The following is a 27,105-nucleotide window of genomic DNA, read 5'->3' on the forward strand; positions in this document are numbered from 1 at the left end:
TGGTTTGCAGAGATTCACAATTCCTCTTACACTGGCTCCAAAGTGTCATGACCATCTTTAGAGAAAAGTGGTTGAAGAAAGTTATTTTATAATAGTCAATTATTTTCCCTGAAGTCATATTGGCTGCTTAGGATGAAAAAGTAACAGAAAGTCAGTATTGCAACATAAGTTTCTTTTAACCTAACCATTACTGTTTGTAAGAACTTACAAATTCTTATCAGAAACCTAAAAGAGATTATATATGGCATATTTTCTTGTCTTAGTTTAAAATATAGTAGACTTCATATTGTTTAAATTTGAACATGATTTGATCAATTCAGCAAATAATAAAAATGAAAATTTAAGTATTGCTTTATAAGCCCATTTTCCTGTATAAATATATATCAGTGTGTTTTCTTTATGTAGTTCCAAATCTCATGTGAATACATTTGTAGAATTAATCACTGTGGGAAGAATCCTTTTGCCCTTCCCGAGTGGAGCTCCCACAGGTACAGTTGGGATGTCCTTCTGGGCTGCTTTAAGGGCACTTTAGCAGTTTTACAAACTTAAGTACTAATTTCATAGCCAGTGTCAGCTGAATTTATTGAAGTAGGTCAGACTCTGGATAAAAACTTGTTTCTCTACCCTAAAGAGAGTCATTATCCACCCTTGGATTTGTTAGAGAATGGTAGTAAATTCTTCCACAATGACCACAAGTCTTGAATAGTTTCACAAAAATCTGGGTAGTTGGATTTTTTTCAGGCCTAGGAAATTATTGAAAAATTTTGACTTTTATTATCCAAATGACCCCTAAACAAATTGAAAATGAATTTTTTCCCTTTCCCCAGAGAGGCCATATTTAGTGGTTGTATTCATCAGAGTGTAAACACACATATACACACTCCTAATATACATGTAAAAATGTAAATAACTAGGCTGGAGAGATGGCTTAGCGGTTAAGCGCTTGCCTGTGAAGCCTAAGGACCCTGGTTCGAGGCTCAGTTCCCCAGGTCCCACGTTAGCCAGATGCACAAGGGGGCGCACGCGTCTGGAGTTCGTTTGCAGAGGCTGGAAGCCCTGGCGCGCCCATTCTCTCTCTCTCCCTCTATGTGTCTTTCTCTCTGTGTCTGTCGCTCTCAAATAAATAAATAAATAATGAATAAAAAAAATTTTTAAAAAAATGTAAATAACTCATTGGTGATTTCTTTTAAGAAATTATTGTAGCTTATTCTTCCTCTCCTGTTCAGTTTAATTAAGCAAGTTTTTTCTTTTTTAATTTATTTATTTGAGAGCGACAGACACAGAGAGAAAGATAGATAGAGGAAAAGAGAGAGAATGGGCATGCCAGGGCTTCCAGCCTCTGCAAACAAGCTCCAGACGTGTGCGCCCCCTTGTGCATCTGGCTAATGTGGGACCTGGGGAACCGAGCCTCGAACCTGGGTCCTTAGGCTTCACAGGCAAGCGCTTAACCGCTAAGCCATCTCTCCAGCCCAAATTAACCAAGTTTTAAATGTAGTATATACCTAAAATATATTTCCTTTAAACTTTAAAATAAATATCTATCTGTCATCACCAAAATTCTTTTTTTTTTGTTGTTGTTGTTGTTGTCCACTTTCATTGGCAGATACAGCACAGAGGACATTGTCTGCGAATTGGGAGGTCATCAAAGAGGAGGTGGTGGAGGCTCATTTCCTTTATTACTGTCTTTTAAATTTAGGTTTTCTAAAGCAACCATCACCAAAATTCTTATTTGGTACCAACTGGGAAGTTTTATATGATAAAATCTGATACTAAAAGTATATGCAGTATGAGAATCAATAATTTATGATGAATATGTTTTTAATTCATTAGGGAAGGTTTGTGGAGGATTTGAGATTTGAGGTTTTTTTTTTTAATTTTTTTTTGTTCATTCTTATTTATTTGAGAGTGACGGGGGGTGGGGCAGAGAGAGAGAGAGAATGGGCGCGCCAGGGCTTCCAGCCACTGCAAATGAACTCCAGACACCTGCGCCCCCTTGTGCATCTGGCTAATGTGGGTCCTGGGGAACCAAGCCTCGTACCGGGGTCCTTAGGCAAGTGTTTAACTGCTAAGTCATCTCTCCAGCCCTAGGTGATTTTTAAAAATATATTTTATTTTTTATTTATTTGAGAGAGAGAGAAGCAGAGATGGAGAGAATAGGCACACCAAGGCCTCCAGCCACTGCAAACAAATTCCAGATGCATGGTACCTCCTTGTGCATCTGGCTTACTTGGGTGCTAGGGAATCGAATCTAGATCCTTTGGCTTTGCAGGCAAGTACCTTAGCCACTAAACCATTTCCCTAGACCCCTCCCTTTTTTTTTTTTTTTTTTTTTTTTTTTGAGAAAGGGCCTCAGGTTGCCTAGACTGGCTTTGAACTCCCTATGGTCAAAAGTAGGAATATTGAATATTGAATATTCTGCCTCCATCTCCTGAGTGCTGGAATAACAGGCATGCATCACCATGCCCAGCCTTTGAGGTAATTTATTTACTTATTTTTTGGTTTTTCAGGGTAGGGTCTCACTCTAGCCCAGGCTGACCTGCAACTCACTATGTAGTCTCAGGGTGGCCTTGAACTCACGGCCATCCTCCCACCTCTGCCTCCCTAGTGCTGGGATTAAAGTTGCATGCCACCACGCCCAGCAAGGTAATATTTTAATATATGTGTGTGGTGTGTGCATGTAGGTGAGTGTATGTGTGGAGGCCAGAGGTTTATGTTGGGTGTTTTGCTTAGTTGCTCTCTTAGTATTCTGTTTTGAGACATGTTTGCCAGTGAATCAAGAGCTCACCAATTTTGCTAGACTAGCCAGCCAGCTGGTGAGTCCTAGGGTCTGCCTTGTCTGCACCTCCCAGTGAAGGATTACAGGTACCCTCTACCACACTTGACTATTTTTGTCATTGTTTGAGACAGTGTCTCACTTTAGCATCAGGTTAGAATTCATTCTGTAGCCTAGGCTGAGCTGAAACTCAGAGTGACCATCATACCTCTCAGACTCCCAAATACTGAGATTAAAGGTGTGTACCACCACACGAGGCATATTTATCTGGATTCTGGGGGTCTGAACTGAGGTCCACATGACTTTGTGGCCATCACTTTACTTGCTGTGCCATCTGCGCAGCCTTTTTCTAAAATTATGTGAGCACATGTATGTATGGGCAGGTACACCTGTATATACATGTGTGCTGAGGCCAGAAGGCAGCCCCAGGTGTTATCTTAAACATGCCAACCACGTCCTTTGAGACATGGTTTCATTGGCCTGAAGCCCAACCAGTTAGGCTAGACGGGATGGCCAGTGAGCTATAGAGATTTTCTTCTTTCTGTCTTTCCCAGCGCTATGATTACGGGTATGTGCTGCCGTTCTCAGCATTTTTATGTGGATACTGGGGATCAAACTCAGGTCCTTATGCTTATGAGGTAAGCATTTACCAACTAAGCTATCTCCTATCCTCCATTGAGGTGGTTCTGGTTTCTGATACCATTTTGTTTTGTTTTTTTTCAAGGTAGGGTCTCACACTAGCCCAGGCTCACCTGGAATTCACTATGTGGTCTCAGGGTGGCCTCAGAGTCAAGGTGATCCTCCTACTTTTGCCTCCCAAATGCTGGGATTAAAGGTGAGCGCCATGATGCCTGGCCCTAGTGAGCATATTTGTTAGTATATGATTTTCACCTTATTCTTCCTCAGAGCTTGGTAGTTAATTGCTACTTAACCAGAGAATGGGTGTTTACTCTTTGTTATGTGGAAGTATCTAGATGTTATCTTCAATGGGCACTATAGGGTAGGTGTTAAGAATGTGATTTATAGAGCCAGTCTGTTGGATTTTGGTTTTGTGGGGTAGGGTCTCACTCTAGCTCAGGCTGACCTAGAATTCACTGTGACCTAGAACTCAGTGATCCTCCTCCTACCTTTTCCTCCTGAGTGCTGGGATTAAAGGCATGTGCCACCATGCCTGGCTCAGTCTACTGGATTTTACATCCAGACCCTGCTCCTTTTCTATCCAAGTGACCATTGCCTTTATTTTTCTGGCCTTCAAGTACAAGCCACAATAACAGTAGTCAATAGGATTGTTGTATTTAGCAATGTATTGGTTACACTTTACATGTTGCTGGGACAAAACATCTCACAAAAAAACATTAGGAAGGAAAGAGTTTATTTTGGCTTATAGCTTCAAAGGACTGACTACATTTCTGTCATGGTAGGAAGGCGTGGCAGCAAGAAGAGGGAGGCCAGCTGGTCATACTGTATTTACTTAGGAGGTAGAAGATGAACAGGAAGTTGTGCTGGGCTATAAAACTTCAAGGTCCACCCGCAAGTGATCCACTTTCTCAAAACAAAGCTCTACTGCCTTAGAAATTCCACAGTCTTCTACATACTATGAGCCTATGGGAACATTTTACATTCAAGCCACAACTGTATTGTTGACAACTTTTGTCATGAAGCAGAAATAACATGGGTACTTATAACAAGCTATTGTTAACAGTACTTTCTATTTATTGAATGTTTACTGCATACTAGACAGTGTACTGGGCACTTTATATCCATTTTTATATGTATTCTACTAATTCTCTGGTAGTTTGCATTGGCCATGTTCTGAATGTGCTGAAGCTTGGGAGAATAATTTGCCCATTACACAGTCATTTCATGTGAGAGCAATGCTAGGATCCAGATCTCATTTTCCTACTGTTTTGGAAACTTCTGTTTTCTTTCCTTAACTTGCACTGTTCCTGTATAGGCCATTCTTGTAAAGAAGTTCAAAAGTGATACACTAAATCACTGATGCATTAAAGTACATTATTTTGCTGTTTTTAAATTTTTATTTATTTGTTTTTACCTTTTTTAGGTATTGGAAAACCCCCAATGTTTGGTGATTATGAAGCTCAGAGACACTGGCAAGAAATCACTTTTAATTTACCAGTTAAGCAGTGGTATGGTTAGTTTTATTTTTATCAGAGTTAACCTTGGTTTATTTGAAGATATTGAAATTCTTTTGTTTTTAATGTTTTGTGTGTGGGGAGTGGTGTATATATGTGTGTAGTGCATGTGGAGATCAGAGGAGAATATGAGGTGTTTTCCTTGTGTTCACCACATACTTTTTAAAGACAGAATCTTTTACTCACCCTAGAACTGCTGTTTATGCCTTTTTTTTTCCTTAGTTGGTGAGCCCCAGAAATTCTCTAGTCTTTCTTGCAGAACTGGGGTTACAGATGTGATGTTTATATGGGTACTGGGGAATCGAATTTGGGCACTTTTAGGCCCTCAGGCTTGTTTAGCAAGTACTCCTAACCACTGAGCAATCTCCTGGGCCTATTTGAGGATATTTAAAGGAATAGCCATTTTCTTCATCCTGACTGGAATCATCTGTTGTGTAAAATGCCTCATACTTTTTGCTCTAGCTTTATCTTGAAAATTTCATTCAGTTAGCTAGAATATGTTTATTGAGCTAGAACTTTGATGATAGGACACACCATTATGTCTTAGGAACTCCTTTGCTTTTCTCAATATAAACTAGAAATACCATCATGAGCTGAAACTATTTTTCCTTGGGACTGGGGAGATGGCTCAGTGGTAAAAGGCATTTGCATGGGTTCAGTTTCCCAGCCACCCTCGTAAAGCCAGACAGGCTACATGTGTGTAAACACACATATGCAAAGAAAATTTGGTTTACAAAGTGGTTCTTTCTTTCTCCACTGCTTTTTCCACTAAAGATATTAGATGAGGGCTGGAGAGATGGCTTAGCAGTTAAGCACTTGCCTGTGAAGCCTAAGGACCCCGGTTCAAGGCTCGGTTCCCCAGGTCCCACGCTAGCCAGATGCACAAGGGGGCGCATGTGTCTGGAGTTCGTTTGCAGAGGCTGGAAGCCTGGCGTGCCCATTCTCTCTCTCTCCCTCTATCTGTCTTTCTTTGTGTCTGTCGCTCTCAAATAAATAAATAAAAAATGAACAAAAAATATTAAAAAAAAAGATATTAGATGAAAACAGAAGAGTTTTGGCAGTAGCAAGTAACTGCCATTTGTGGAGCTGAAAAAGGGACGAAAAGGAGATTTGGATTTGTTTTCAGTTCTGGAAGTTTCTCTTTGCCCCTTGGATCAACTGAATCTGCACTGAGTGTGGGATGTTGGGTTTGATGTGTTGCAGACCTCTGAGTGTCTGTGGAAGGCATGGGTATTGATGCATTCCTCCCTACATGCTCCATGTCCATAGGGCTCTCTATTAGGAAGGAAGGGATCAACTCCATCTTCATGGTTTCATGGTCTGTTATCTCTGCTACCTTCTGCTTTACAGAACTCAGAAAACATAGAGATTGTTACTATTTACCTTTTTCAATCACTACAAAAGTGGTGATTAACCTTAATTTCATGTATATATCTACCTGGAGGTTTCACAAGTGTATCTTGGAAATGTTTGAGATGTTCAAGTGTGGTGAAGAGTGTAGGTGCTAGCTCTGCGATTTACTAGTTGTATGACCTTTGGTAAATTATTTAACTCTACCTGATAGGAAATAACTGACTAAATTTTTAACTATTGTTGTGAGGAGCAAATAAAACAATCTCTGTAAGGAATATAGACCAGTGCATGTGATGAGCTGTCAGTGTTAGCTATGGTTATAGAGACCTAGATGGCCATGCCTGTGGGCTGGATGTGGCTCAGGCACAGTGCTTTACTAGCATCCATGAAGCCCTAGATTGAACCTCCAGCACTGTAAAAACTGAAATTTGTGTGTATGAATCCAGCATGGTGGCGAACATCTATAATCCCAGCATGTGGGCATGCATTTATAGTCCTGTGTGTTGGCATGCACCTATAATCCCGGTGTTTGCCTGTAGTCCTGCATGTTGGCATACACCTATAATCCCGGTGTGCACTTATAGTCCTATGTGTTGGCATGCACCTATAATCCCAGTGTGCACTTATAGTCCTGTGTGTTGGCATGCACCTATAATCCCGGTGTGCGCCTGTAGTCCTGCGTGTTGGCATGCACCTATAATCCCGGTGTGCGCCTGTAGTCCTCGTCAGTCCTTATAGTCCTGTGTGTTGGCATGCACCTATAATCCCGGTGTGCGCCTGTAGTCCTGCGTGTTGGCATGCACCTATAATCCCGGTGTGCGCCTGTAGTCCTGTGTGTTGGCATGCACCTATAATCCCGGTGTGCGCCTGTAGTCCTGTGTGTTGGCATGCACCTATAATCCCGGTGTGCGCCTGTAGTCCTGCGTGTTGGCATGCACCTATAATCCCGGTGTTTGCCTGTAGTCCTGTGTGTTGGCTTGCACCTATAATCCCAGTGTGCATTTATAGTCCTGTGTGTTGGCATGCACCTATAATCCCGGTGTGCGCCTGTAGTCCTGCGTGTTGGCATGCACCTATAATCCCGGTGTGCGCCTGTAGTCCTGCGTGTTGGCATGCACCTATAATCCCGGTGTTTGCCTGTAGTCCTGTGTGTTGGCTTGCACCTATAATCCCAGTGTGCACTTATAGTCCTGTGTGTTGGCATGCACCTATAATCCCGGTGTGCGCCTGTAGTCCTGTGTGTTGGCATGCACCTATAATCCCAGTGTGCACTTATAGTCCTGCGTGTTGGCATGTACCTATAATCCCGGTGTGTGCCTGTAGTCCTGCGTGTTGGCATGCACCTATAATCCCGGTGTGCGCCTGTAGTCCTGCGTGTTGGCATGCACCTATAATCCCGGTGTGCGCCTGTAGTCCTGCGTGTTGGCATGCACCTATAATCCCGGTGTGCGCCTGTAGTCCTGCGTGTTGGCATGCACCTATAATCCCGGTGTGCGCCTGTAGTCCTGCGTGTTGGCATGCACCTATAATCCCGGTGTGCGCCTGTAGTCCTGCGTGTTGGCATGCACCTATAATCCCGGTGTGCGCCTGTAGTCCTGCGTGTTGGCATGCACCTATAATCCCGGTGTGCGCCTGTAGTCCTGCGTGTTGGCATGCACCTATAATCCCGGTGTGCGCCTGTAGTCCTGCGTGTTGGCATGCACCTATAATCCCGGTGTGCGCCTGTAGTCCTGCGTGTTGGCATGCACCTATAATCCCGGTGTGCACTTATAGTCCTGTGTGTTGGCATGCACCTATAATCCCGGTGTGCGCCTGTAGTCCTGTGTGTTGGCATGCACCTATAATCCCGGTGTGCGCCTGTAGTCCTGTGTGTTGGCATGCACCTATAATCCCGGTGTGCGCCTGCAGTCCTGCATGTTGGCATGAACCTATAATCCTGGTGTGCACTTATAGTCCTATGTGTTGGCATGCACCTATAATCTCGGTGTGCGCCTGTAGTCCTGCGTGTTGGCATGCACCTATAATCCCGGTGTGCACCTGTAGTCCTGCGTGTTGGCATGCACCTATAATCCCGGTGTGCACTTATAGTCCTATGTGTTGGCATGCACCTATAATCCCGGTGTGTGCCTGTAGTCCTGCGTGTTGGCATGCACCTATAATCCCGGTGTGCGCCTGTAGTCCTGTGTGTTGGCATGCACCTATAATCCCGGTGTGCGCCTGCAGTCCTGCATGTTGGCATGAACCTATAATCCTGGTGTGCACTTATAGTCCTATGTGTTGGCATGCACCTATAATCTCGGTGTGCGCCTGTAGTCCTGCGTGTTGGCATGCACCTATAATCCCGGTGTGCACTTGTAGTCCTGCGTGTTGGCATGCACCTATAATCCCAGTGTGCACTTATAGTCCTATGTGTTGGCATGCACCTATAATCCCGGTGTGCGCCTGTAGTCCTGTGTGTTGGCATGCACCTATAATCCCGGTGTGCGCCTGTAGTCCTGCGTGTTGGCATGCACCTATAATCCCGGTGTGCGCCTGTAGTTCTGTGTGTTGGCTTGCACCTATAATCCCAGTGTGCACTTATAGTCCTGCGTGTTGGCATGCACCTATAATCTCGGTGTGCACCTGTAGTCCTGCGTGTTGGCATGCACCTATAATCCCGGTGTGCGCCTGTAGTCCTGCGTGTTGGCATGCACCTATAATCCCGGTGTGCGCCTGTAGTCCTGCGTGTTGGCATGCACCTATAATCCCGGTGTGCGCCTGTAGTCCTGCGTGTTGGCATGCACCTATAATCCCGGTGTGCGCCTGTAGTCCTGCGTGTTGGCATGCACCTATAATCCCGGTGTGCGCCTGTAGTCCTGCGTGTTGGCATGCACCTATAATCCTGGTGTGCACCTGTAGTCCTGTGTGTTGGCCTTGCTCCTGCTCTGAGACATCTTCTGTATCTTTCACACCAGTCTTTATTGTTCTATCTTCAGCGTTTTTCAGATGCTAGCATTGATTTAATGAGTGTCACTGTTCATATTAGTAATGCATTCTTTTTTGCATAAGTGTGTGTACACCTCTGGACATGTGTGTGTATGCATGTGGAGGTCAGAGGTTGTCATTGGGTGTCTTTCTCCATCATACTCCACTAAATTTATGAAGGCAGACTTTCCTGAGTTCAGAATTTATTGATTCAGCTAGTCTAGCCAGGAGGCTGACCCCAAGTTCATCCCAGGGAGTCTCTGTCTCTGCCTCTGCCTCTTTAGTCCTGGTTTTTAAGCAGTTGCCATGCCCACCTGGCATTTTAAGTGGGTACTGGGGATTCAAACTCCAGCCTTCATGTTTGCACAGCAAGTGCTTTATTGACTGAGCCAGGTGTCCAGCCCTAGATTAATATATTTTTCAATGTTTTTCATGTGTTTGATTGGTAGAAAAGGATAAAATTTGCTAAGATAAATTAGATTATTGCTTCTTAGCTTTGAATTGGTTCCAAAAATTACATGGATAAGATAATTTCCCTCTTGGTTTTAGATGAGTATATCTCAAAGATTCTGATATAAAATTAAATGTAATATTTAATATTGAAAGATTAAAATCTGTAGCTCTTAGCATAATGCTATGTAGAGAAAAATATTGTGTTTTAACCTTGTGAGTGGATGGATCATTCCCATCCCTAGCCACTTCAGTTTGCAGTTTTCTCTGTGAATGGTCTACCTTGGCCAATGTAGCTAAGAGTTGATTATATGTACCTGTGGGAGACATGGTTAAAGCTCCCCAGTGGAGGCCTGAAACCATGTATGTAGAACTCTATTTCAATATAGATATATTTAAAAAATATTTTATTTGTATTTATTTATTTGACAGAGAAAGAGAGAGAGAAAGAGAGAATGGGTGTGCCAGAGCCTCCAGCCACTGTAAACAAACTCCAGATGCGTGAGCCCCCTGTGCAGCTGGCTAACGTGGGTCCTGGGGACTCAAACCTGGGTCCTTTGGCTTAGCAGGCAAATGCTTTAACTGCTAAGCCATCCCTTCAGCCCTCTTAGCCCATTTTCAAGTGCTATAATGAACTATAAGGCTGAGTACTTACAGAGAGGCCCATTTAGCACACAGTTCTGCAGGGTCAAGGGATTTGTGCAGGCATCTGCTCAGCTGTAGTGGGGGTATCACGGTGGATAGCATCACAGCGGTGGGAATATGTGCAGGAGAGGTCACATAGCAAGACAGATTAGGGAGCACAGTTGTTACCCTTACATTCCTTCCTCTCAATGTCTTTATTGTTAGAATATATGTCTTCAAGCTAGTTTACTGCCACATTAGCACGCCTTCTCATTGATCTCTAGCGAAGCTCAAGGTTAAAGTAAGTGAAAATTAGTGGTTTGCTTTATGAAAAGCTGAAAACCAAAACAAGTTGTATTGTTCACAGTGCGATTCTTGAAGTACTAGATGATTCCATTCCTATTTGTATTCCAGTAGTTCTGTGGCTAGTGACCAATTGTAACTAAGCACTTTGTGCCAGGAAGTGACTTAACAGTTTTACATGCTTAATTCAGTGCTTTAATAACTCTACGAGTCAGGTACAATCAAGCTTTATACCAATGTGCCTGTAGTTATATGAACTGGTAAGTAGCACAATTCACACCTGTCTTCAGAAGACTCCCTGTCAGGGGAAGTGAGCCCTGTTGTCTTCTGTCCAGTTTTCCAGATTCAAACTATGCAAAGGGACTCTAGCTAACTTGGAGATTCTTAGACAATGTTGCTCCTATGGATGTTTCTGCTGGAGCACACACCTGCCACCAGCTGGTGCCATACTGTAGTGCCCATACCCAGATTCTTCAATCTTAGCATGTTTGTTTGATAATTTTATTACTTGCCTCCCTTTCCATACAAACCTTCATTTTAAGCAGACCTTCTGAACATCAATGACAGCATGTTGAATGCTAATTTAAAAAAAAAGTTGTTTTAATCCTGAAGTGAGAGATTGTGACCCATTTGAAGCAGCCTTACAAATAATGATTATTTGTGGGTTTTACAGCTTGCTTTGAATTATTGTAAATTACTCCTATGACTGAGAGTAAATTGGACAGAAGAAACTGCTTAGATATAAAGGATATGATTAAGAAATTAATTAATCTAATCATGCTATTTCTTAAGGCATAGTAGTGTTGTGCCAAGACCCCTGACCAGGAGCCAAGTCTCCCGGTCACCCAGGAGTCACCCAGAGAACCGCCACAGAAGCCGAGACACTCGAATGCAAAAGCAGCAGGTTTCTTTATTGCAAGCCTAGGCCTGGGCTCCGTCCCCACAGTCCTGTACAGCGGTAGTAAGGGAGAGAGCCCCTTTCTTTTGGGGTAAGGGGTTCATATAGGAATTCAAACAAAGAAGTAGTACATGATTGGTTGATTAAAATAGTTCTGATTGGCTTGGGGGTTTCAGCGGGCAAAGCTGGGGGCAGGAGCTAGGGGCACTCCAGGCAGATGAAGTCATCTCCATTGTACTTGAAGTGGAGATTCCTCAGTTTCTTATCTAATCAGGTGGTCGGAGGCACACCCTGCCCCCCATAGTGGAGTGTTTCTGCAATGTCCTTGAAGTGGAGATTCCTCACAAATGTTAGGGGGAAAGGCAGCAATTAAGCAAGCACCTTAATTGCTAACCCATCTCTCAGCACCGTGGATTTTTACTTTTTATGAGTTCAAAAAATACTGTTTCTTGGGCTGGGGAGATGGCTTAGTGGTTAAGGTGTTTGCCTGCAAATCCTAAAGACCTAGGTTCAATTCCCAGTACCCACATAAGCCAGCTGCACAAGGTGGCACATGTATCTGGAGTTTGTTTGCAGTGGCTGGAGGCCTTGGCATGCCCATCCTCTTTTTTTCTCTCTCAAAATAAGCAAATAAATAAATAAGATAAATACTGTTTCTGTAATTTATTAGATATAAATTGTCCTTTGTTGAATTTTTTTGAATTTTTTTTGTTGTATGAGTATTAGTCATTAATTAAGTCTACTAGTAATAGTGTGAGAATTCCCAGGTGCTCAGGAAAGTCCTGTTTTGTATGTGATGTCATAGCCTAATTATTATATCTTAATTACTTAAATCATTAAGCTTAAGTTTAATAAATGATATAAGGTGTTACATTATTTCTTGGATATTGATAATGAAATGGTGCTTTTTTTTCAGGTATTTTAACAGCAGTGATAACAATTTACAGTATTGGGGATTGGATTACCCACCTCTTACCGCCTACCACAGTCTGCTATGTGCCTATGTGTAAGCTTTTTTCCTTGACGTAACTGAATATATGGTAAGGCACAGTGTAATCCAACTTTAAGAGAGAAGAATTGCTTGTAGCTACTATTGTGTTATGTATTACAAACACATTTCAAGAAAGTATGTGTAAAATGTGAACATTTCTGTAATTTTTGTGGAGAATAGGCTAGAAAGAAATACAAAAATTGAGTTTTGTTTTGAGTAGAGATGTCACCAACTGTATAGTACTGAGAAATCGTATCTAATATGGGTTAGTTGTGCAGTCCTGGAATGGCCTAAAATAAATGAGAAATAGAGGTCCAAATGTTCTGCTGATTTACCTGTCAAGGTAGAAACTAGAACTAGAATCCCCCCCCGCCCCCCGCTTATTTTGAGGTAGGGCTTTTACTCTAGCCCAGGCTGACCTGGAATTCACTGTGTAGTCTCAGGGTAGCCTGAACTCACTGCAATCCTCCTACCTCTGTCTCCTGAGTGCTGGGATTAAAGGTGTGCATCACCATGCCTGGCAAAACTGGAATTTCTGTACTGACTCACATATGACTTAAGATTTAGGATTGGACTTCTCTCGTTCCTAGAAAAGATGAAAGATGAGTACTTGTGGGTTTAAAATTCTCTCTCTCTCTCTCTCTCTCTCTTTTTGAGAGTGAGGAAGAATGTGGGCATGCCATGGCCTCTTGCTACTGCAAACAGTCTCCAGACACATGCACCACTTTGTGCATCTGCCTTTACATGGGTACTGGGGAATTGAACCCAGGCCAACAGGCTTTGTAAGCAAGTGCTTTTAACCACTGAGCCACCTTTCTATCCCAAACCTGTGTTTTGATGGAGACTCAGTTCTACTCTATAGAAGTATTCCATCTCAAGTTTGAAATGTATCAACAAAAATTTGAGGAACTCATTTCCTGAGCCTATTTTCTTTGTTTCATCATTTCAGTATTTATTGTATATTTTATAAAAATTAACTTCCAATTGAAAATAAGCCACTAACCATCATGATGATCAACTGTACTTTGTAGTGTTTAGCATATGAAATCATTCATTGATAATGGTAGTGTTTAGTTTCATGCAAACTTTATGGTATCTGCTTACTATAGCTAGTTGATATAATAACTGAAAAGCTTATAAACTGTAAAACATGAACTTACTATTCTTTACAAAGCATGTTTTTAATAAGTGAAATGTGACACATTAGGTTGTTTTCTTGCTAGCCTGTGGTACAGTAAAAGTAGGACTGTGAGGGTAAGGCTGTGGGGATGTAGGGCTATGAGAGTAGGAGTAAAGGGTAGGGCTTTGAGGGGCCAGACTGAGGGCCAGGACTGTGAGGGTAAGACAGGTTGTAGGGCTGCGAGGATAGGACTGAGGGAAGGGTTGTTTCTGCATGTTATATAGTTTTGTTGGAAGATGAGCAAGAAGAGGTGGTTAAAGTCTTGAGTTTCACATGATTTTCATAAAGAGTAAAGCTGCATTGTGGACTTTAAGAGGAATGGCCAGTTCTCAAAGTCCTATGTCTGTTTTGCTAGAAGTGATGAGGAATAAAATGTATGTATGCTTTGATTTACAGGGCAGAATTTATAAACCCAGACTGGATTGCTCTCCATACATCCCGTGGATATGAGAGCCAGGCACATAAGCTCTTCATGCGTGCAACAGGTAAAAGAGCAGTTGGTATTGAATATAAAATTGGATTTTTAAAAAATACAATATTGGACAAATTGATTAAAAATTACTAATATTCAGGCTGGAAGGTTAAAGGTGCTTGCTTACAAAGGCAGATGGTCTGGGTTTGATTTCCCAGTACCCACATAAAGCCCGATACACAAAGTGGAGTGTGCATCTGGAGTTTGTTTGCAGTGGCTAGAGGCCCTGGCATGCCCATTTCCTCCCATCTCTGCTTGCAGATAAAAAAAAAAAGTAGTTACTGTAATGACTTTAAAACTGTATGAGTATAAATACGCAGGCATATGATAATAGCATAAGGCCAGAAGTATATGTAAACTAAAAAGAATAATTCTGAATATTTTCCACTTTTTTAAAATCACAATTCTTTGACATGTGAGTGAGGTGACTAACTTCTTACACTTACTGTTAGGTGAGGAAACTCTTGAGATGCACTTGAGTGAGGCAGACACCTGCCTGAGGCCAGGTCCTTATAAAATGAAGCTTTACTTAAAGTAATCCTACTGATATACCTCATATGTTGTATTGTTAGTGCATTATTACTACATTAAATAATCCACATGACCCTTTTATGTGGAGGCAGGGCACTGCTGTCAATTCAACACAGGGATCTGCATATGCCAGGCACATGCTTTACCACTGAGTTATATCCCAGGCACCTCAACAAATGCTTATTGTTTTTGTATGCTTTTCTCAGAGACTGGAAGTAATAAGCTTAGATTCCTTTAAAAGCTTTCTATGACTAAGACTTTAGTGGCAACCTGCATCTTTTTGTTAGTCAAAGTTTATTCAGTATTTGATGTCTTTACTGTTCATCCAGTTGCACAATACCAGGCCCAGGGAATTACCTGTCTCTCTCTTTTTTCACATCTCTCTCCTTCCTCTTCTAGTGCTTTAATCTTTCCCAGACTGCATACTCACCATGTGATGATTCAGCATCTAAACCAATATGACATTTTAAGGAACTCACAAACTTTAGCATCAGCCTCTTTTATTTTCAAGAGTCATAGTCATAAAAATTTCTTCCTGTATTGAAGTAACCACCAGTCATTCCAGGTGCTGTTTTCTTGGGTCACAGAACAGGAGTGATCCCTTGTCTACCCAGTAGTCTGTAGGCATTTGAAGTCATCCCTCCTCCAGATTGAACATAACTGGGTGATTTAGCTATGTAGTACATGACCAGGTTGTTTGGGTACATTCCAGTTTGTCAGTCTGTTGCTCTCTTGGTTTCTGCATGTGTGTGTCTCTCTCACACATATACATGTGCAGAGGGTCTTGTGTCCCATGTACTTTGATGACATGTGAGTGTCAGTACATCTGGTTTTAAAAACAAAATTCATGTGGTTTGCCCTGCTGGGTATGGAACTCAGCTTTGTGTAAGTGCTCCATCACTGACCTATATTCCCAGCCTCAGTGTCACCTTTAAATTTTTTCTTCTCTCTTGGGTTTTTTCTTTTTTTGGAGTAGGGTTTCATGCTAGTCCAAGCTGGCTTGGAATTCACTATGTAGTCTGACTAGCCTCAAGCTCACTGCAGTTCTACCTCTACCTCCTGAGTGCTGGGATTAAAGGTGTGTTCTACCATGCCCTGATAAAAAATATGTTTTGATTTACTTGAGAGTGAATGAGTGTATGGGCATGTTAGTCTCTTGCTGCTGCAAATGAACTTCAGGCACATACATACACCACTTTGTGCATCTGGCATTATGTGGGTACTTGGGTATCCAATCCAGGCTGGCAGGCTTTGCAAATTGTTGAGGAATCTTCTCAGACACCCAGTGTCATTTTAAACATATCATCTATAGCTGAACATAGGTTGCATGCTCTTAAGAGGGACAGTTTGCAATCATTTACTCTTTTTTTCTGTTTAGTGAGTGTTGCAGTCAGGTTCCCATTGCTAGTACAAATCACCCAACCAAGAGCAGTTTGTGGGGAAAAAAAAAGAGGTTTATTTTGGCTTACAGGCTCAAGGGGAAGCTCCACGATGGCAGGGAAAATGGTGGCATGAGCAGAGGGTGGACATCACCCCCTGGCCAACATAAGATGGACAATAGCAACAAGAGAGTGCCAAATACTGGCAAGGGGAAACTGGCTATAACTATACCCATAAGCCTGCCCCCAACAATACACTCCCTCCAGGAGGTGTTTATTCCCAAATCTCCATCAACTGGGAGCCTAGCATTCAGAACCTGAATCAAACTGCTACAGCGAGGTATAAAAAAGTAGGTTCTTTGGACAGCTGTGTTATTCTTTTGAGGAATGGATTATTTTCAAGGGATTATGCATTTCTTTTTCTCTCTTTCCTCCCCTCTTCTTTCTCTTTTCCCCTCCCCTCTATTTCCACTTGCCTCCTAATCTGAACCTAAGCTCTTTTTTTTTTTTTTTTTAAGATTAATTTTTATGTTACGTTAGAGAGGGAGAAAGAGTGAATGAGAATGGGCAGGCCAGGGCCTCTAGCCACTGCAAACGAACTCCAGATGCATGCACTGCCATGTGCATCTGGTTTATGTGATACCTGGAAAATCAGTCCTTAGGCTTTGCAGGCAAGCACCTTAACTACTAAGCCATCTCTCCAGTCCTTAAGCTTTTCTTTTCTTTCTTTCTTTTTCTTTTTGAGACAAGGTCTTGCCTTGTTCTACAGCTGGCCTGGAACTCTTAGTTCTCATTCTTCATTCACCCAGTGGTGGATCACATGTGTGAGCCACTGTACCCAGCATTCCTAAGTTACTTATTGTATTAATTAACAAAAGCGTATGTATTTTTATAAATACTAGCATTTGAAAGTGATCCTCCTTTGTATCACACTGGAGTTCTTCACAGCATAAAATTTGAAGTAGAGGGCTGGAGAGATGGTTTCGTAGTTAAGGTGCTTGCCTGTGAAGCCTAAGGAGGCATGTTTAGCTACCCAGGTCCCATGTAAGCCAAACACACAAGGTGATACAAGTGCACAAGATTGCACATGTGCACAAGGTACCATAAGGTCTGGAATTTAATTACAGTGGCCTGGCATGTCAATTCTCTCTCTCTTTTTCTTGCATAAAAAGGGAGGGGGAGCTGGGTGTGGTGGTGCATGCCTTCAATCCCAGGCAGAGGTAGGTGGATCGCTGTGAGTTCGTGGCCACCCTAAGAATACATAGTGAATTCCAGGTCAGCCTGGGTTTGAGTGAGACCCTACCTTGAAAAACCAAAACCAAAATAAAAGGCCAGTCTGTTGGGCTTGCCTAAAAAAAAAAAAAAAAAAATGGAGTAGACAGCTAATGAGACAAGTGATGTTCTCTGCTTTGAATATCATTCATTTTAAGTTCAAGTAAGAGCAGAGTGAGAGCAATGAGTCCATTTAATTGATTAGACGTATGAATTTGTTAGAGAAACTGAAGAGACTCTTAATGACATCGCATTTACAGTCAGGTACAGGTGAGGGGGATGAAGAGGGCTAGTTGTGCCAGGGTTTGCCAGTAATGGGTATAAAGTCAGGGTTGGAGGAAGAAAGGTGGTTACTGTGTTGTTGGAGATCTTAATGGCATTCATAATTAAAATTATTTGCTTGCTTTTCAGTTTTAATTGCTGATTTACTGACTTACATACCTGCAGTAGTTTTATACTGTTGTTGTTTAAAAGAAATCTCAACCAAGAAAAAAGTAAGTTTTAAAGCAACCTGACTTTTCATCTCTGAAATGTTTTATTATTATATATATAACTGTATAATATAATCACATATATTTTATATTATTCATTATCAGACTATTACTGATTTACTTTGTGGAAGCATGTTTTTGGGAAACAGAATATTAGGGACCATTATGTCTTTTGTCAGTTTTTTTTTTTTTGTTTGTTTTATGAGGTAGGGTCTCACTCTAGTCCAGGTTGACCTGGAATTAACAATGTAGTCTCAGGGTGGCCTCGACCTCACAGCGATCCTTCTACCTCTGCCTCCTGAGTGCTGGGATTAAAGGCGTGCACCACCATGCCTGGCTTGTCAATTTTTATTTAGAGAACAATAATTAATGTTTTACTAAACATTAATAATAAGATGTACTAAATTTTAGAACTTGTGTGGTGGTTTGGAGCTATATCATGCTGAATTTATTATTATTATTATTATTGGTTTTTCAAGGTAGGGTCTTATCCTAGCCCTAGGCTGACCTAGAATTCAATATGTAGTCTCAGGGTGGCCTTGAACTCTCAGCTATCCTTCTACCTCTGCTTCCTAAGTTCTGGGATTAAAGGTGTACACCACCATGCCAGGCTCATGTGTTGAATTTATTGTTTAATAAATCAGAATTTTGAGCTAGCCTATGACAAATGACTGAACTGCATTTGGGGAAATTGGTGTGTCCTTTCTTAGTCATAGTTACCAACATCCTTTTACATTGGTCATCTTCCCTTGAATGATGGGCTGTGTCTCTGACTTGCATGTCTTAGAAGTACTCCCTTTGACAAATACCTTTTGGTAATTTTTTCTTTTTCTTGAAGTATGTTTGTTACTCTCTTCAATTTCAGTTTCAATGTTGTAAGTTTTATAAAATGGAGTCTCGTTTGTTTTGAGGTAGGGTCTCACTCTAGCTCATAGTGACCTGGAACTTACTCTGTAGTCCTAGGCTGGCCTTGAATTAAGTGATCCTCCTGCCTCTGCCTCCTGATTGCTGAGATTAAAGGCATGCACCACTATGCCCAGCTGTTTTTTCTTTTCCCTCCCTCCTTCCCTCCCTTTCTCCTTCCCTCCCTCCCTCCCTCCCTCTCTCTCTCTCTCTCTCTCTCTTTCTGAGAGTATTTTGATAAAAAGAAAGGCTTGCACTGCAGGAAAATATAGACATTTATTACCATGTTAAATGAAAACCACACCTTTACCCTTTTTTAATAGCATACTCCTTTACTATGTCACAATATTTTTCTTTGCAGATTGCCAATGCATTATGCATATTGCTGTATCCAGGTCTTATTCTTATCGACTATGGACACTTTCAGTATCCTTTATTAATTTAGAAATGAAACCAGTTACATACATGACATCCAGGCCCAGCACTGCAGTTTTGTCCAGTAATGTTGTGTTTGTAGTATGCTTGCTTATATGACCATTTTAAAAACTAAATTAATTAATTAATTAAAAATTAATGTGGTTTAGATACAAAATGTGGCTGAGGAGATGTCTCAGTAGTTAAGGGTGCTAGCTTGCAAAGCCTGCTGGCCTGGGTTCAGTTCTTCTTTTTGTTTGCTTTTTTTCGAGGTAGGGTCTCACTCTAGCCCAGGCTGAGCTGGAATTCACTATGTCATCTCAGGGTGGCCTTGAACTCACAGTGATCCACCTATCTCTGCCTCCCGAGTGCTGAAATTAAAAGTCTGCGCCACCACACCTGGCATGGGTTCAATTCTTTAGTATCCACATAAAGCCAGATGCACAACATGGAACATGTGTCTGTTTTCAGGGGCCAGAGGCCCTAGTGCATCCATACTTTCTCTAATGAATAAGAATATTTAAGAAAATTAGAGTCTATATATGAATTGTGCCCCTAAAACTCATGTGTGGAAGACTTGGTTCCTAATACAATGCACAGAAGTGGGATTTGGGGGAAATACTTGGACCATGAGAGCTCTGACTTAATCAGTTGATTAATGTGGATTCATTGAAGATGTCAAGTTGTAGGACATAATGGAAACGAAGGGCTAGGGTGTAGTTAGAAGAATCAGGTCACTAGAGGGTGCCCCACCCTGTCCTGGTGACCATGAGATGAGTAGTTTTTCTCTGCTGTACCCTTTAACCATCATGCCTCACCACAGGCACATTAACAGAGCCAAATGACCGGCCTGGAATCTCTAAACCTTGGAGCTATAACAACTCTTAATTCTTTAATTTTTTGTCTTCTTTTTTTTCTGGTTTTCCAAAGTAGGTTCTTGCTTTAACTCAGGCTGACCTGGAATTCACTACATAATCTCAGGCTGGCCTTGTACTCATAGCTATTCTCTTACCTCTGCCTCCCAAGTGCTGGGATAAATGTATGCACCACCATGCCCTGCTCTTTCATTTTTTGTTAATTTCTTTAAGGTACAAGTTAGACTCAGAGAAGAGAGAAAGACAAAGGAATTGCTCAATAACAGCACAGGGCTCATGTGGGGGTTTCTGGTTTCCTTCAGAGCCCTCTTTCTACTTACAGACCCCAATAGTTAGTGCCCATGGGAGGGGAAGTAGGGATGGCAAATTTTATAGCTAGCCAATCTCAGTAGAGGTGGTAATGTGATGGCTGTTACTGATCCCATGAGGAGGAAGGAAATAGTAGCAGAAAGTTTCAACTTATTTTTTTAATTTAATTTATTTATTTTAAAATTTTTATTAGCATTTTCCATGATTATAAAAAAATCCCATGGTAATTCCCTCCTTCCCTCCCCCCAAGTTTCAACTTATTTGATACAGCAATCAAAGGAGGCTTTAGATTAAAAGAACTAGTAATGTATCAGACTCAGAAAGCTACAAGCTTTGGTTCATCTTAGCAATTAGTGTCATTAGTTGTTTATGTGGCCATCATCTAGAGGATTAAAGATCATAGGCACAATGAAATTTTGTATAATAACCACATTTTATAAATAGATTTAAATCTTTTTTTCTAGTAGGATAAGTTTTCTGCAGGTTTAGGGAGATGGCTTAGAGGTTAAAAGTGCTTGCTTGAAAAGTCTGTCAGCCCCTGGTTCAACATTTCAGAAAACTCCATTGTTGTAAAGTGAGAATTGTATGTTAGCTTTAGAGTTTTGATATTTTGGCCTTAAAATTTAATATTCTTTAATAATAATAATGAACTATGCCAACTTTTTAGTTTAACTCTCAAATATACCTTAATCAGAAATTCACTTGTTAATATAACCATAACATTTTTTTTCAAAATACACATTATAATTTCTATACCTTTTAAATAAAACCCAGGAAGTTGTATCTAAGAGACAGAAAGCATGTATGTAAATAACTACAGGTAAAACATATCAATAATCTTGTATGTTATAAGTCTTTTTGTTCTTTATTGAGACAGGGTCTCATGTAGCCCAGGCTGCCTTGAACTTGATTTCTTTTTTTCTTTCTTTTTTTTTTTTTGAGGTAGGGTCACTCTAGCTCAGGCTGACCTGGAATTCACTCTGTAGTCCCAGGCTAGCCTTGAACTTACAACAACCCTCCTACCTCTGCCTTTCAAGTGCTGGGATTAAAGGTGTGCACCACCACACCCGGCTTGGCCTTGAACTTGGTATGTAGCCAAGGCTGACGGTAAGCTTCTGATTTCTGCATCCACCTCCTGAGTGCTAGGATGACAGGCATTCTCCATCTCACATGCCATCTTGTGTTTTATTAGTAAACCCAATTTGGTTACATTTTTAGATTTAAGTCATTATAAGAATCTTTTAGAAACCATCTAAAATCTTGATTTTTTTAATCGAATCTGTCAGGAAATTTAAAAGCAGATGTAAGGGCTGGAGAGATGGCTTAGTGGTAAAATGCTTGCCTGTGAAGCCTGAGGACCCCAATTCAAGGCTCAATTCCCCAGGACACACGTTAGCTAGATGTACAAGGGGGCACACACGTCTGAAGTTCGTTTGCAGTGGTTGGAAGCCCTGGTGCGTCCATTCTTTATCTGCTTCTTTCTCTCTCTCTGTCGGTCTCAAATAAATAAATAAAAAATTTTTTTAAAAAAAGCAGATTTAAATTTACCATTTGCCCTTTTCAACATGTTGTGTGGGGGTTGGCCACATTGCTTAGGTGGTTAAAGGTTTATGTTTGCAAAGCCTGCCAGTCCTGTTCAGTTCTCCAGCCACCCATACAAAGCCTGACAGGTATTTGTTTACAGGACAAGAGACCTTAGTGTACACACACGGACATGCATATAAATAAATGTCTGTTATTTCATTTAGCATGAACAAGCATTTTTCTTTTAAAGTCAGAAACAGAGAAACAAGTTTTAAGCACATTATAGCGGATCTTTATTAGTTTAAAATACATATGTACACATTATAAAATTGGAGTGCTTAATGGAGATAGATTTAGTTACATAGTTTTTGAACATAAAATAATAAAGATAGCCAGGCGTGGTGGTGCATGCCTTTAATCCCAGCACTCAGGAGGCAGAGGTAGGGGGATTGCTGTGAGTTCGAGGCCAGCCTGAGACTACAGAGTTAATTCCAGGTCAGCCTGGGCCAGAGTGAGACCCTACCTCACCCCCCCCCCCCAAAAAAAAAACCATAAAGACAGAGTAATGAAAAGAACATGAATACATGATGGTGGCTAGCCATCCATAGACATATGACATAGGACATGCAGTATAATTAAAGGAAAGAAAGATATCTTTAAAATTCTAGCTATACTAAACTGAAAGGGACTTGAGATCATTTAATATTTTATTAAAAAAATTTTTATTAACAACTTCCATGATTGTAAACAATATCCCATGGTAATGCCCTTCCTCCCCCCACTTTCCCCTTTGAAACACTATTCTCCATCATATCCCCTCCCCCTCTCAATCAGTCTCTCTTTTATTTTGATCTCATGATCTTTTCCTCCTATTAGGATGGTCTTGTGTAGGAAGTGTCAGGCACTGCGAGGTCATGGATATCCAGGCCATTTTGTGTCTGGGGGGAGCAGGTTGTAAGGAGTCCTACCCTTCCTTGGCTCTTACATTCTTTCTGCCACCTCTTCTGCAATGTACCCTGAACCTTGGAAGGTGTGATAGAGATATTGTAGTGCTGAGCACTCCTGTCACTTCTTTCCAGCACTATGACGCCTTCTGAGTCATCCCAAGGTTACTGCCATCTGAAAAGAGAAGGTTCTCTACCAAAAGTGAAAGTAGCATTAATGTATGGGTATGAACATTAAGAGAAGCGCTTACTGAGCAGTTTGATGAGCATAGTGTACACATTTAGCCAGACAGCAGCAGACATTACACCCCTAGGGCTCATGAGTACCCCTGTTTTGAGTTTTCAGTATCAGAGATCAATGGTTTCAGAGTGAGGAGGGTCTGGACTTCTGCCTGGTAGAGGAAGACAGCATTTGACTCAGGGCTGTGCTTTTCCAAAGCAGGCAGATGTCTTGGAAGGACCTGCTAAATTTGTCATTCCATGTGGGGAAGGGGAAGGGGAAGGGGTTGAGGATGTGGCAAAGAAAGAAGGAAAGGGGGCAAAGAAGCTTTTTTTTTTTTTTTTTTTTCCCATGAACTGAGAGGATTTGGGAGGCCAAACAGGAAGAGCAGAAAGAGGGGTAGGAACATAGACAAAGGCTTGGATGTAGGGGACCTTTAGGTCATTCTTTTTCTCTGAAGGAAATAGCTGTTGTCTAGAAGGAGAAGGACAAGATTTGGAGGATAAAGTCTTGGCTATAGGGGACCATTTTTCATTGTGTCAGATGAATTTTGCAAAATCCATTTGAATTTAGGTGTTGGAAGGTGGTGGTGTTCTTGGGCCAGCTCTGTGGCCAAGGGGACTGTGGCCAAACCTGATTACAATAAAAAATGCCTGGCCCTATGCAGGGAGGTTACAGATGAGACATCCCAGTCACCAGGAGGTTTGGCATTATTTGTGGGATCATGGCTATCAAATATTTTTTAAAACATTTTTATTTATTTATTTATTTGAGAGCAACAGACACAGAGAGAAAGACAGGGAGAGAGAGAGAATGGGCACGCCAGGGCTTCCAGCCTCTGCAAACGAACTCCAGATGCGTGCGCCCCCTTGTGCATCTGGCTAACGTGGGACCTGGGGAACCGAGCCTTGAACCGGGGTCCTTAGGCTTCACAGGCAAGCGCTTAACCGCTAAGCCATCTCTCCAGCCCCAAATATTTTAATAATATTAGAAGCAATGATAAAAATATAAAAGAAAAAGCAAGGCCCAGTATTTGGGAAGTTGAGGCCAAAGGGTAATGAATTCAAGAGCACCCTGGATTGCTACATAGGGAGTTTGAGGCCAGCTAGGTTACAGAGTGAAACCTTGCCTCAAAAATAAAAAAGGAAGACTGGAGAGATGACTCAGCAATTCAGGTGCTTGCCTGCAAAGCCTAAAGACCCAATTTCTATTCCCAGTACCCACATGAAGCCATATACCAGATATACAAAGTGATACGTGCATTTGGAGTTCTTTTGCAATGGCTGGAAGCCCTGGCACACCCATATTCTCTCTCTTCTCTTTATCTCTATCTGTTTGCAAATAAATTAATAAAGATTTGTTTAAAATCAAGGCCATCCATGGTGGCTCATGCCTTAATCCCACCATTGGGGAGGCAGAGGTAGGAGGACTGCTGTGAGTTCAAGGCCAGCTGGGACTACAGAGTAAGTACCAGGTCAACTTGGGCTAGAGTGAGACCCTACTTAAAAAAAAAATCAGTTTGAAAATTGTATTTCCTTTGACATATGATATTTATATAGAACACTATGCAAAACATCAGTGAATTGGCAAAGTATTCTCAGACAAGAAGTAGAGCACTGTTACCACCCAAACTGCCCTTTCATACACTTCTGGGAACTTCTCCCATCCTTTTCCACAGGCAGCCACATACTAACTGCAGACACTACCACAGTGTAGCCCTCTCATTCTTAAATTCTGTAAAAGAAACACTACAGTAGGTAATCCTCTGTGCTTGGCGGCTGGAGTTGTCCAATTTCAGTGCTCTACAATACTCCATTGTGTGACTAGGCACAGCTCTGTCACTAACTGGCATTTGGGTGGTTTCCACATTTTTTGGCTATGAATACTGCTATAAACATTTTTATAACTCTGTGTGTGTGTGTGTGTGTGTGTGTGTGTGTATTTCTTGTAGGTGGGATTGCTGAGTTATCTTGAACTGTTTTTAAGCCTAATGTTCCAGTTAACATTCAATCATTCATTCATTTATTTGCAGAGAGAGAGAGAAATTAATGAATGGAAATGGGCACACCAGGGCCTCTTGACACTTACTTCAGACGCATGTATCACTTTGTGCATCTGGCTTTATGTGGGTACTGGGGAATCGAATCCATGTTGACAACCTTAGCAAGCAAGTGCCTTTGACTGCTGAGCCATCCCCCAATCCTCCAGTTAACATTCTTAACAATGATGGAAAAGATATTTTTGTTTGTTTTTGTTTTGTTTTGAGGGAAGGTCTCATTTTGTGGTCCCTACCTCTGTCTCCCCAATGTTGGGATTAAGGGCGTGTGCCACCATGCCCTAGCTCTGGAAAAGCTTTTGATGTTTTGTATTTTCACTGAGTGTTAGTCATTTTTTCTTTTATCTATTCTGGTAAATCTTTATTTTTTGTGGTTTATAGATTTAAGTCTTAAAGCGTTTGGGTTATGTGATTTTTGTGGGCACACATTATCTTAACCATTGTATATTTTCCCCTTCTTTTTAAATGGTGATAATAGCTCTTACTTGGTAAGCTTGCTTTGAGAATTGAGTTAATGTTTGTAAAGCACTTAAAGTAATCCCCTGAAAGTGGTAAACATTGTATAGTTATTCGTTGCTACTGGTGTAATTGTTGTTGTTACTTACTTGGGGGGCCACTAAGCATGTACAGCGATATGTTTAGGTGGAGGTGTTCCTCACAGATGGTTTGGATAGCATGGGTACATCTGTTTTTTTATTTAAAAAATTATTTTTATTTATTTGAGAGAGAGAGAGAGAGAATATGGATGCGCAAGGGCCTTCTAGCCACTGCAAACTCCAGACACATGTGCCACCTTGTGCGTCTGGCTTATGTGGGTCCTGGGGAATCAAACCTGGGTCCTTTGGCTTTTCAGACAAGTGCCTTAACTGCTAAGCCATCCTAGCCCAGGTACATTGGTTTTTAAGGCTCATGTTCTTTAGTTGTGTTCTGCAGAACACTTATGTCTTTCATGATTTATTTCAGCTCTTTTTTTACTAAGCTTATCAGTCAGAAACTTGTTCTACTTATCTTTCTTAACATATTTTATTTATTTATTTGCAAACAGAGGGTGAGGAGGGAAAGCCAGGCCTCTTGCCACAACAAATGAACTCCAAACACACGCACCACTTTGTGCATTTGGCTTTACATGGGTACTAGGGAATCAAACCGAAGTCATTAGGTTTTGTAGGCAAGTGCCTTAACCTCTGAGCCATCTCTCCAGCCCCTATTTGTTTCTTTTGTGCTCTAGAAAATTGGCTTGACTTTACCATCATCACCTGTATTAAGTCCATACTTTGGTAAGCATAGATTTTGGCATATGATAGCAATATCTGAAGTATCTAACAAAAGCAAAGCTGTGTTGTAAATATTTAGAGCTCTTTTATCCCTCTCCACATTAGTTGCTGTTTAGTAATAGATTTAATATATTTGAGGCTGTTAGTATCAAAATGATGAATATAAAATTATATGTTTCTACTTAGATGTAGCCTTCACTCTACATACATATATATGGACACACACACACACACACACACACACACACACGTGTGTGTGTGTGTGTGTGTGTATAAAATATTTTTTTTGAGAGCGACAGAGAGAGAATGGTCCCACTAGGGCCTCCAGCCATTGGAAACGAACTCCAGATACATGTGCCACTTTGTGCATCTGGCTTACATGGGTACTGGGGAATTGAGCCTCAAACAGGGGTCCTTAAGCTTCACAGGCAAACATTTAACTGCTAAGCCATCTCTCCAGCACTACATATATGTTTTAAAATCACATAAGAAATATGTTGTGTAAATTGAGATAATTTCCTTGACATAGTAACATATATAATTCTGTGAGTCTTGGCTTTGCTTTGTGGGGTATTCTTGGAGTATCTTGTGACTGGGACCTGCTAGGGTCACTCGCATTTTGCTTAGCTTTAAATTATAAGCAGATGGAACTTTACCACTCCCTGCCATTTTTTTGCTTTTTACTTGGCAAGTGTCTTAAAAAAGGCCTCAAAGGAAAGGGGTGAGTAACTTTTAAAACATAGAATTCACAA

The 27,105-nt window shown here is 41.3% G+C and overlaps 1 protein-coding gene across 2 annotated transcripts in view; it reads left to right on the top strand.

Moving 5' to 3' along the window:
* Nucleotides 1-27,105, top strand: part of Alg6 (ALG6 alpha-1,3-glucosyltransferase) — a 64,501-nt gene that overhangs the window by 16,909 nt on the left and 20,487 nt on the right. For both annotated transcript variants that reach the window (XM_045151153.1, XM_045151152.1), the window contains exons 3-8: nucleotides 4,836-4,920; nucleotides 12,435-12,524; nucleotides 14,086-14,174; nucleotides 17,755-17,837; nucleotides 19,099-19,163; nucleotides 26,889-27,074. In XM_045151153.1, coding sequence (XP_045007088.1) covers nucleotides 4,836-4,920; nucleotides 12,435-12,524; nucleotides 14,086-14,174; nucleotides 17,755-17,837; nucleotides 19,099-19,163; nucleotides 26,889-27,074 — 598 coding nt within the window. The remainder of the gene's footprint in view (nucleotides 1-4,835; nucleotides 4,921-12,434; nucleotides 12,525-14,085; nucleotides 14,175-17,754; nucleotides 17,838-19,098; nucleotides 19,164-26,888; nucleotides 27,075-27,105) is intronic.

This window comes from Jaculus jaculus, chromosome 5 (genome assembly GCF_020740685.1).
Source record: "Jaculus jaculus isolate mJacJac1 chromosome 5, mJacJac1.mat.Y.cur, whole genome shotgun sequence".
In the NCBI taxonomy this organism is placed as follows: domain Eukaryota; kingdom Metazoa; phylum Chordata; class Mammalia; order Rodentia; family Dipodidae; genus Jaculus; species Jaculus jaculus.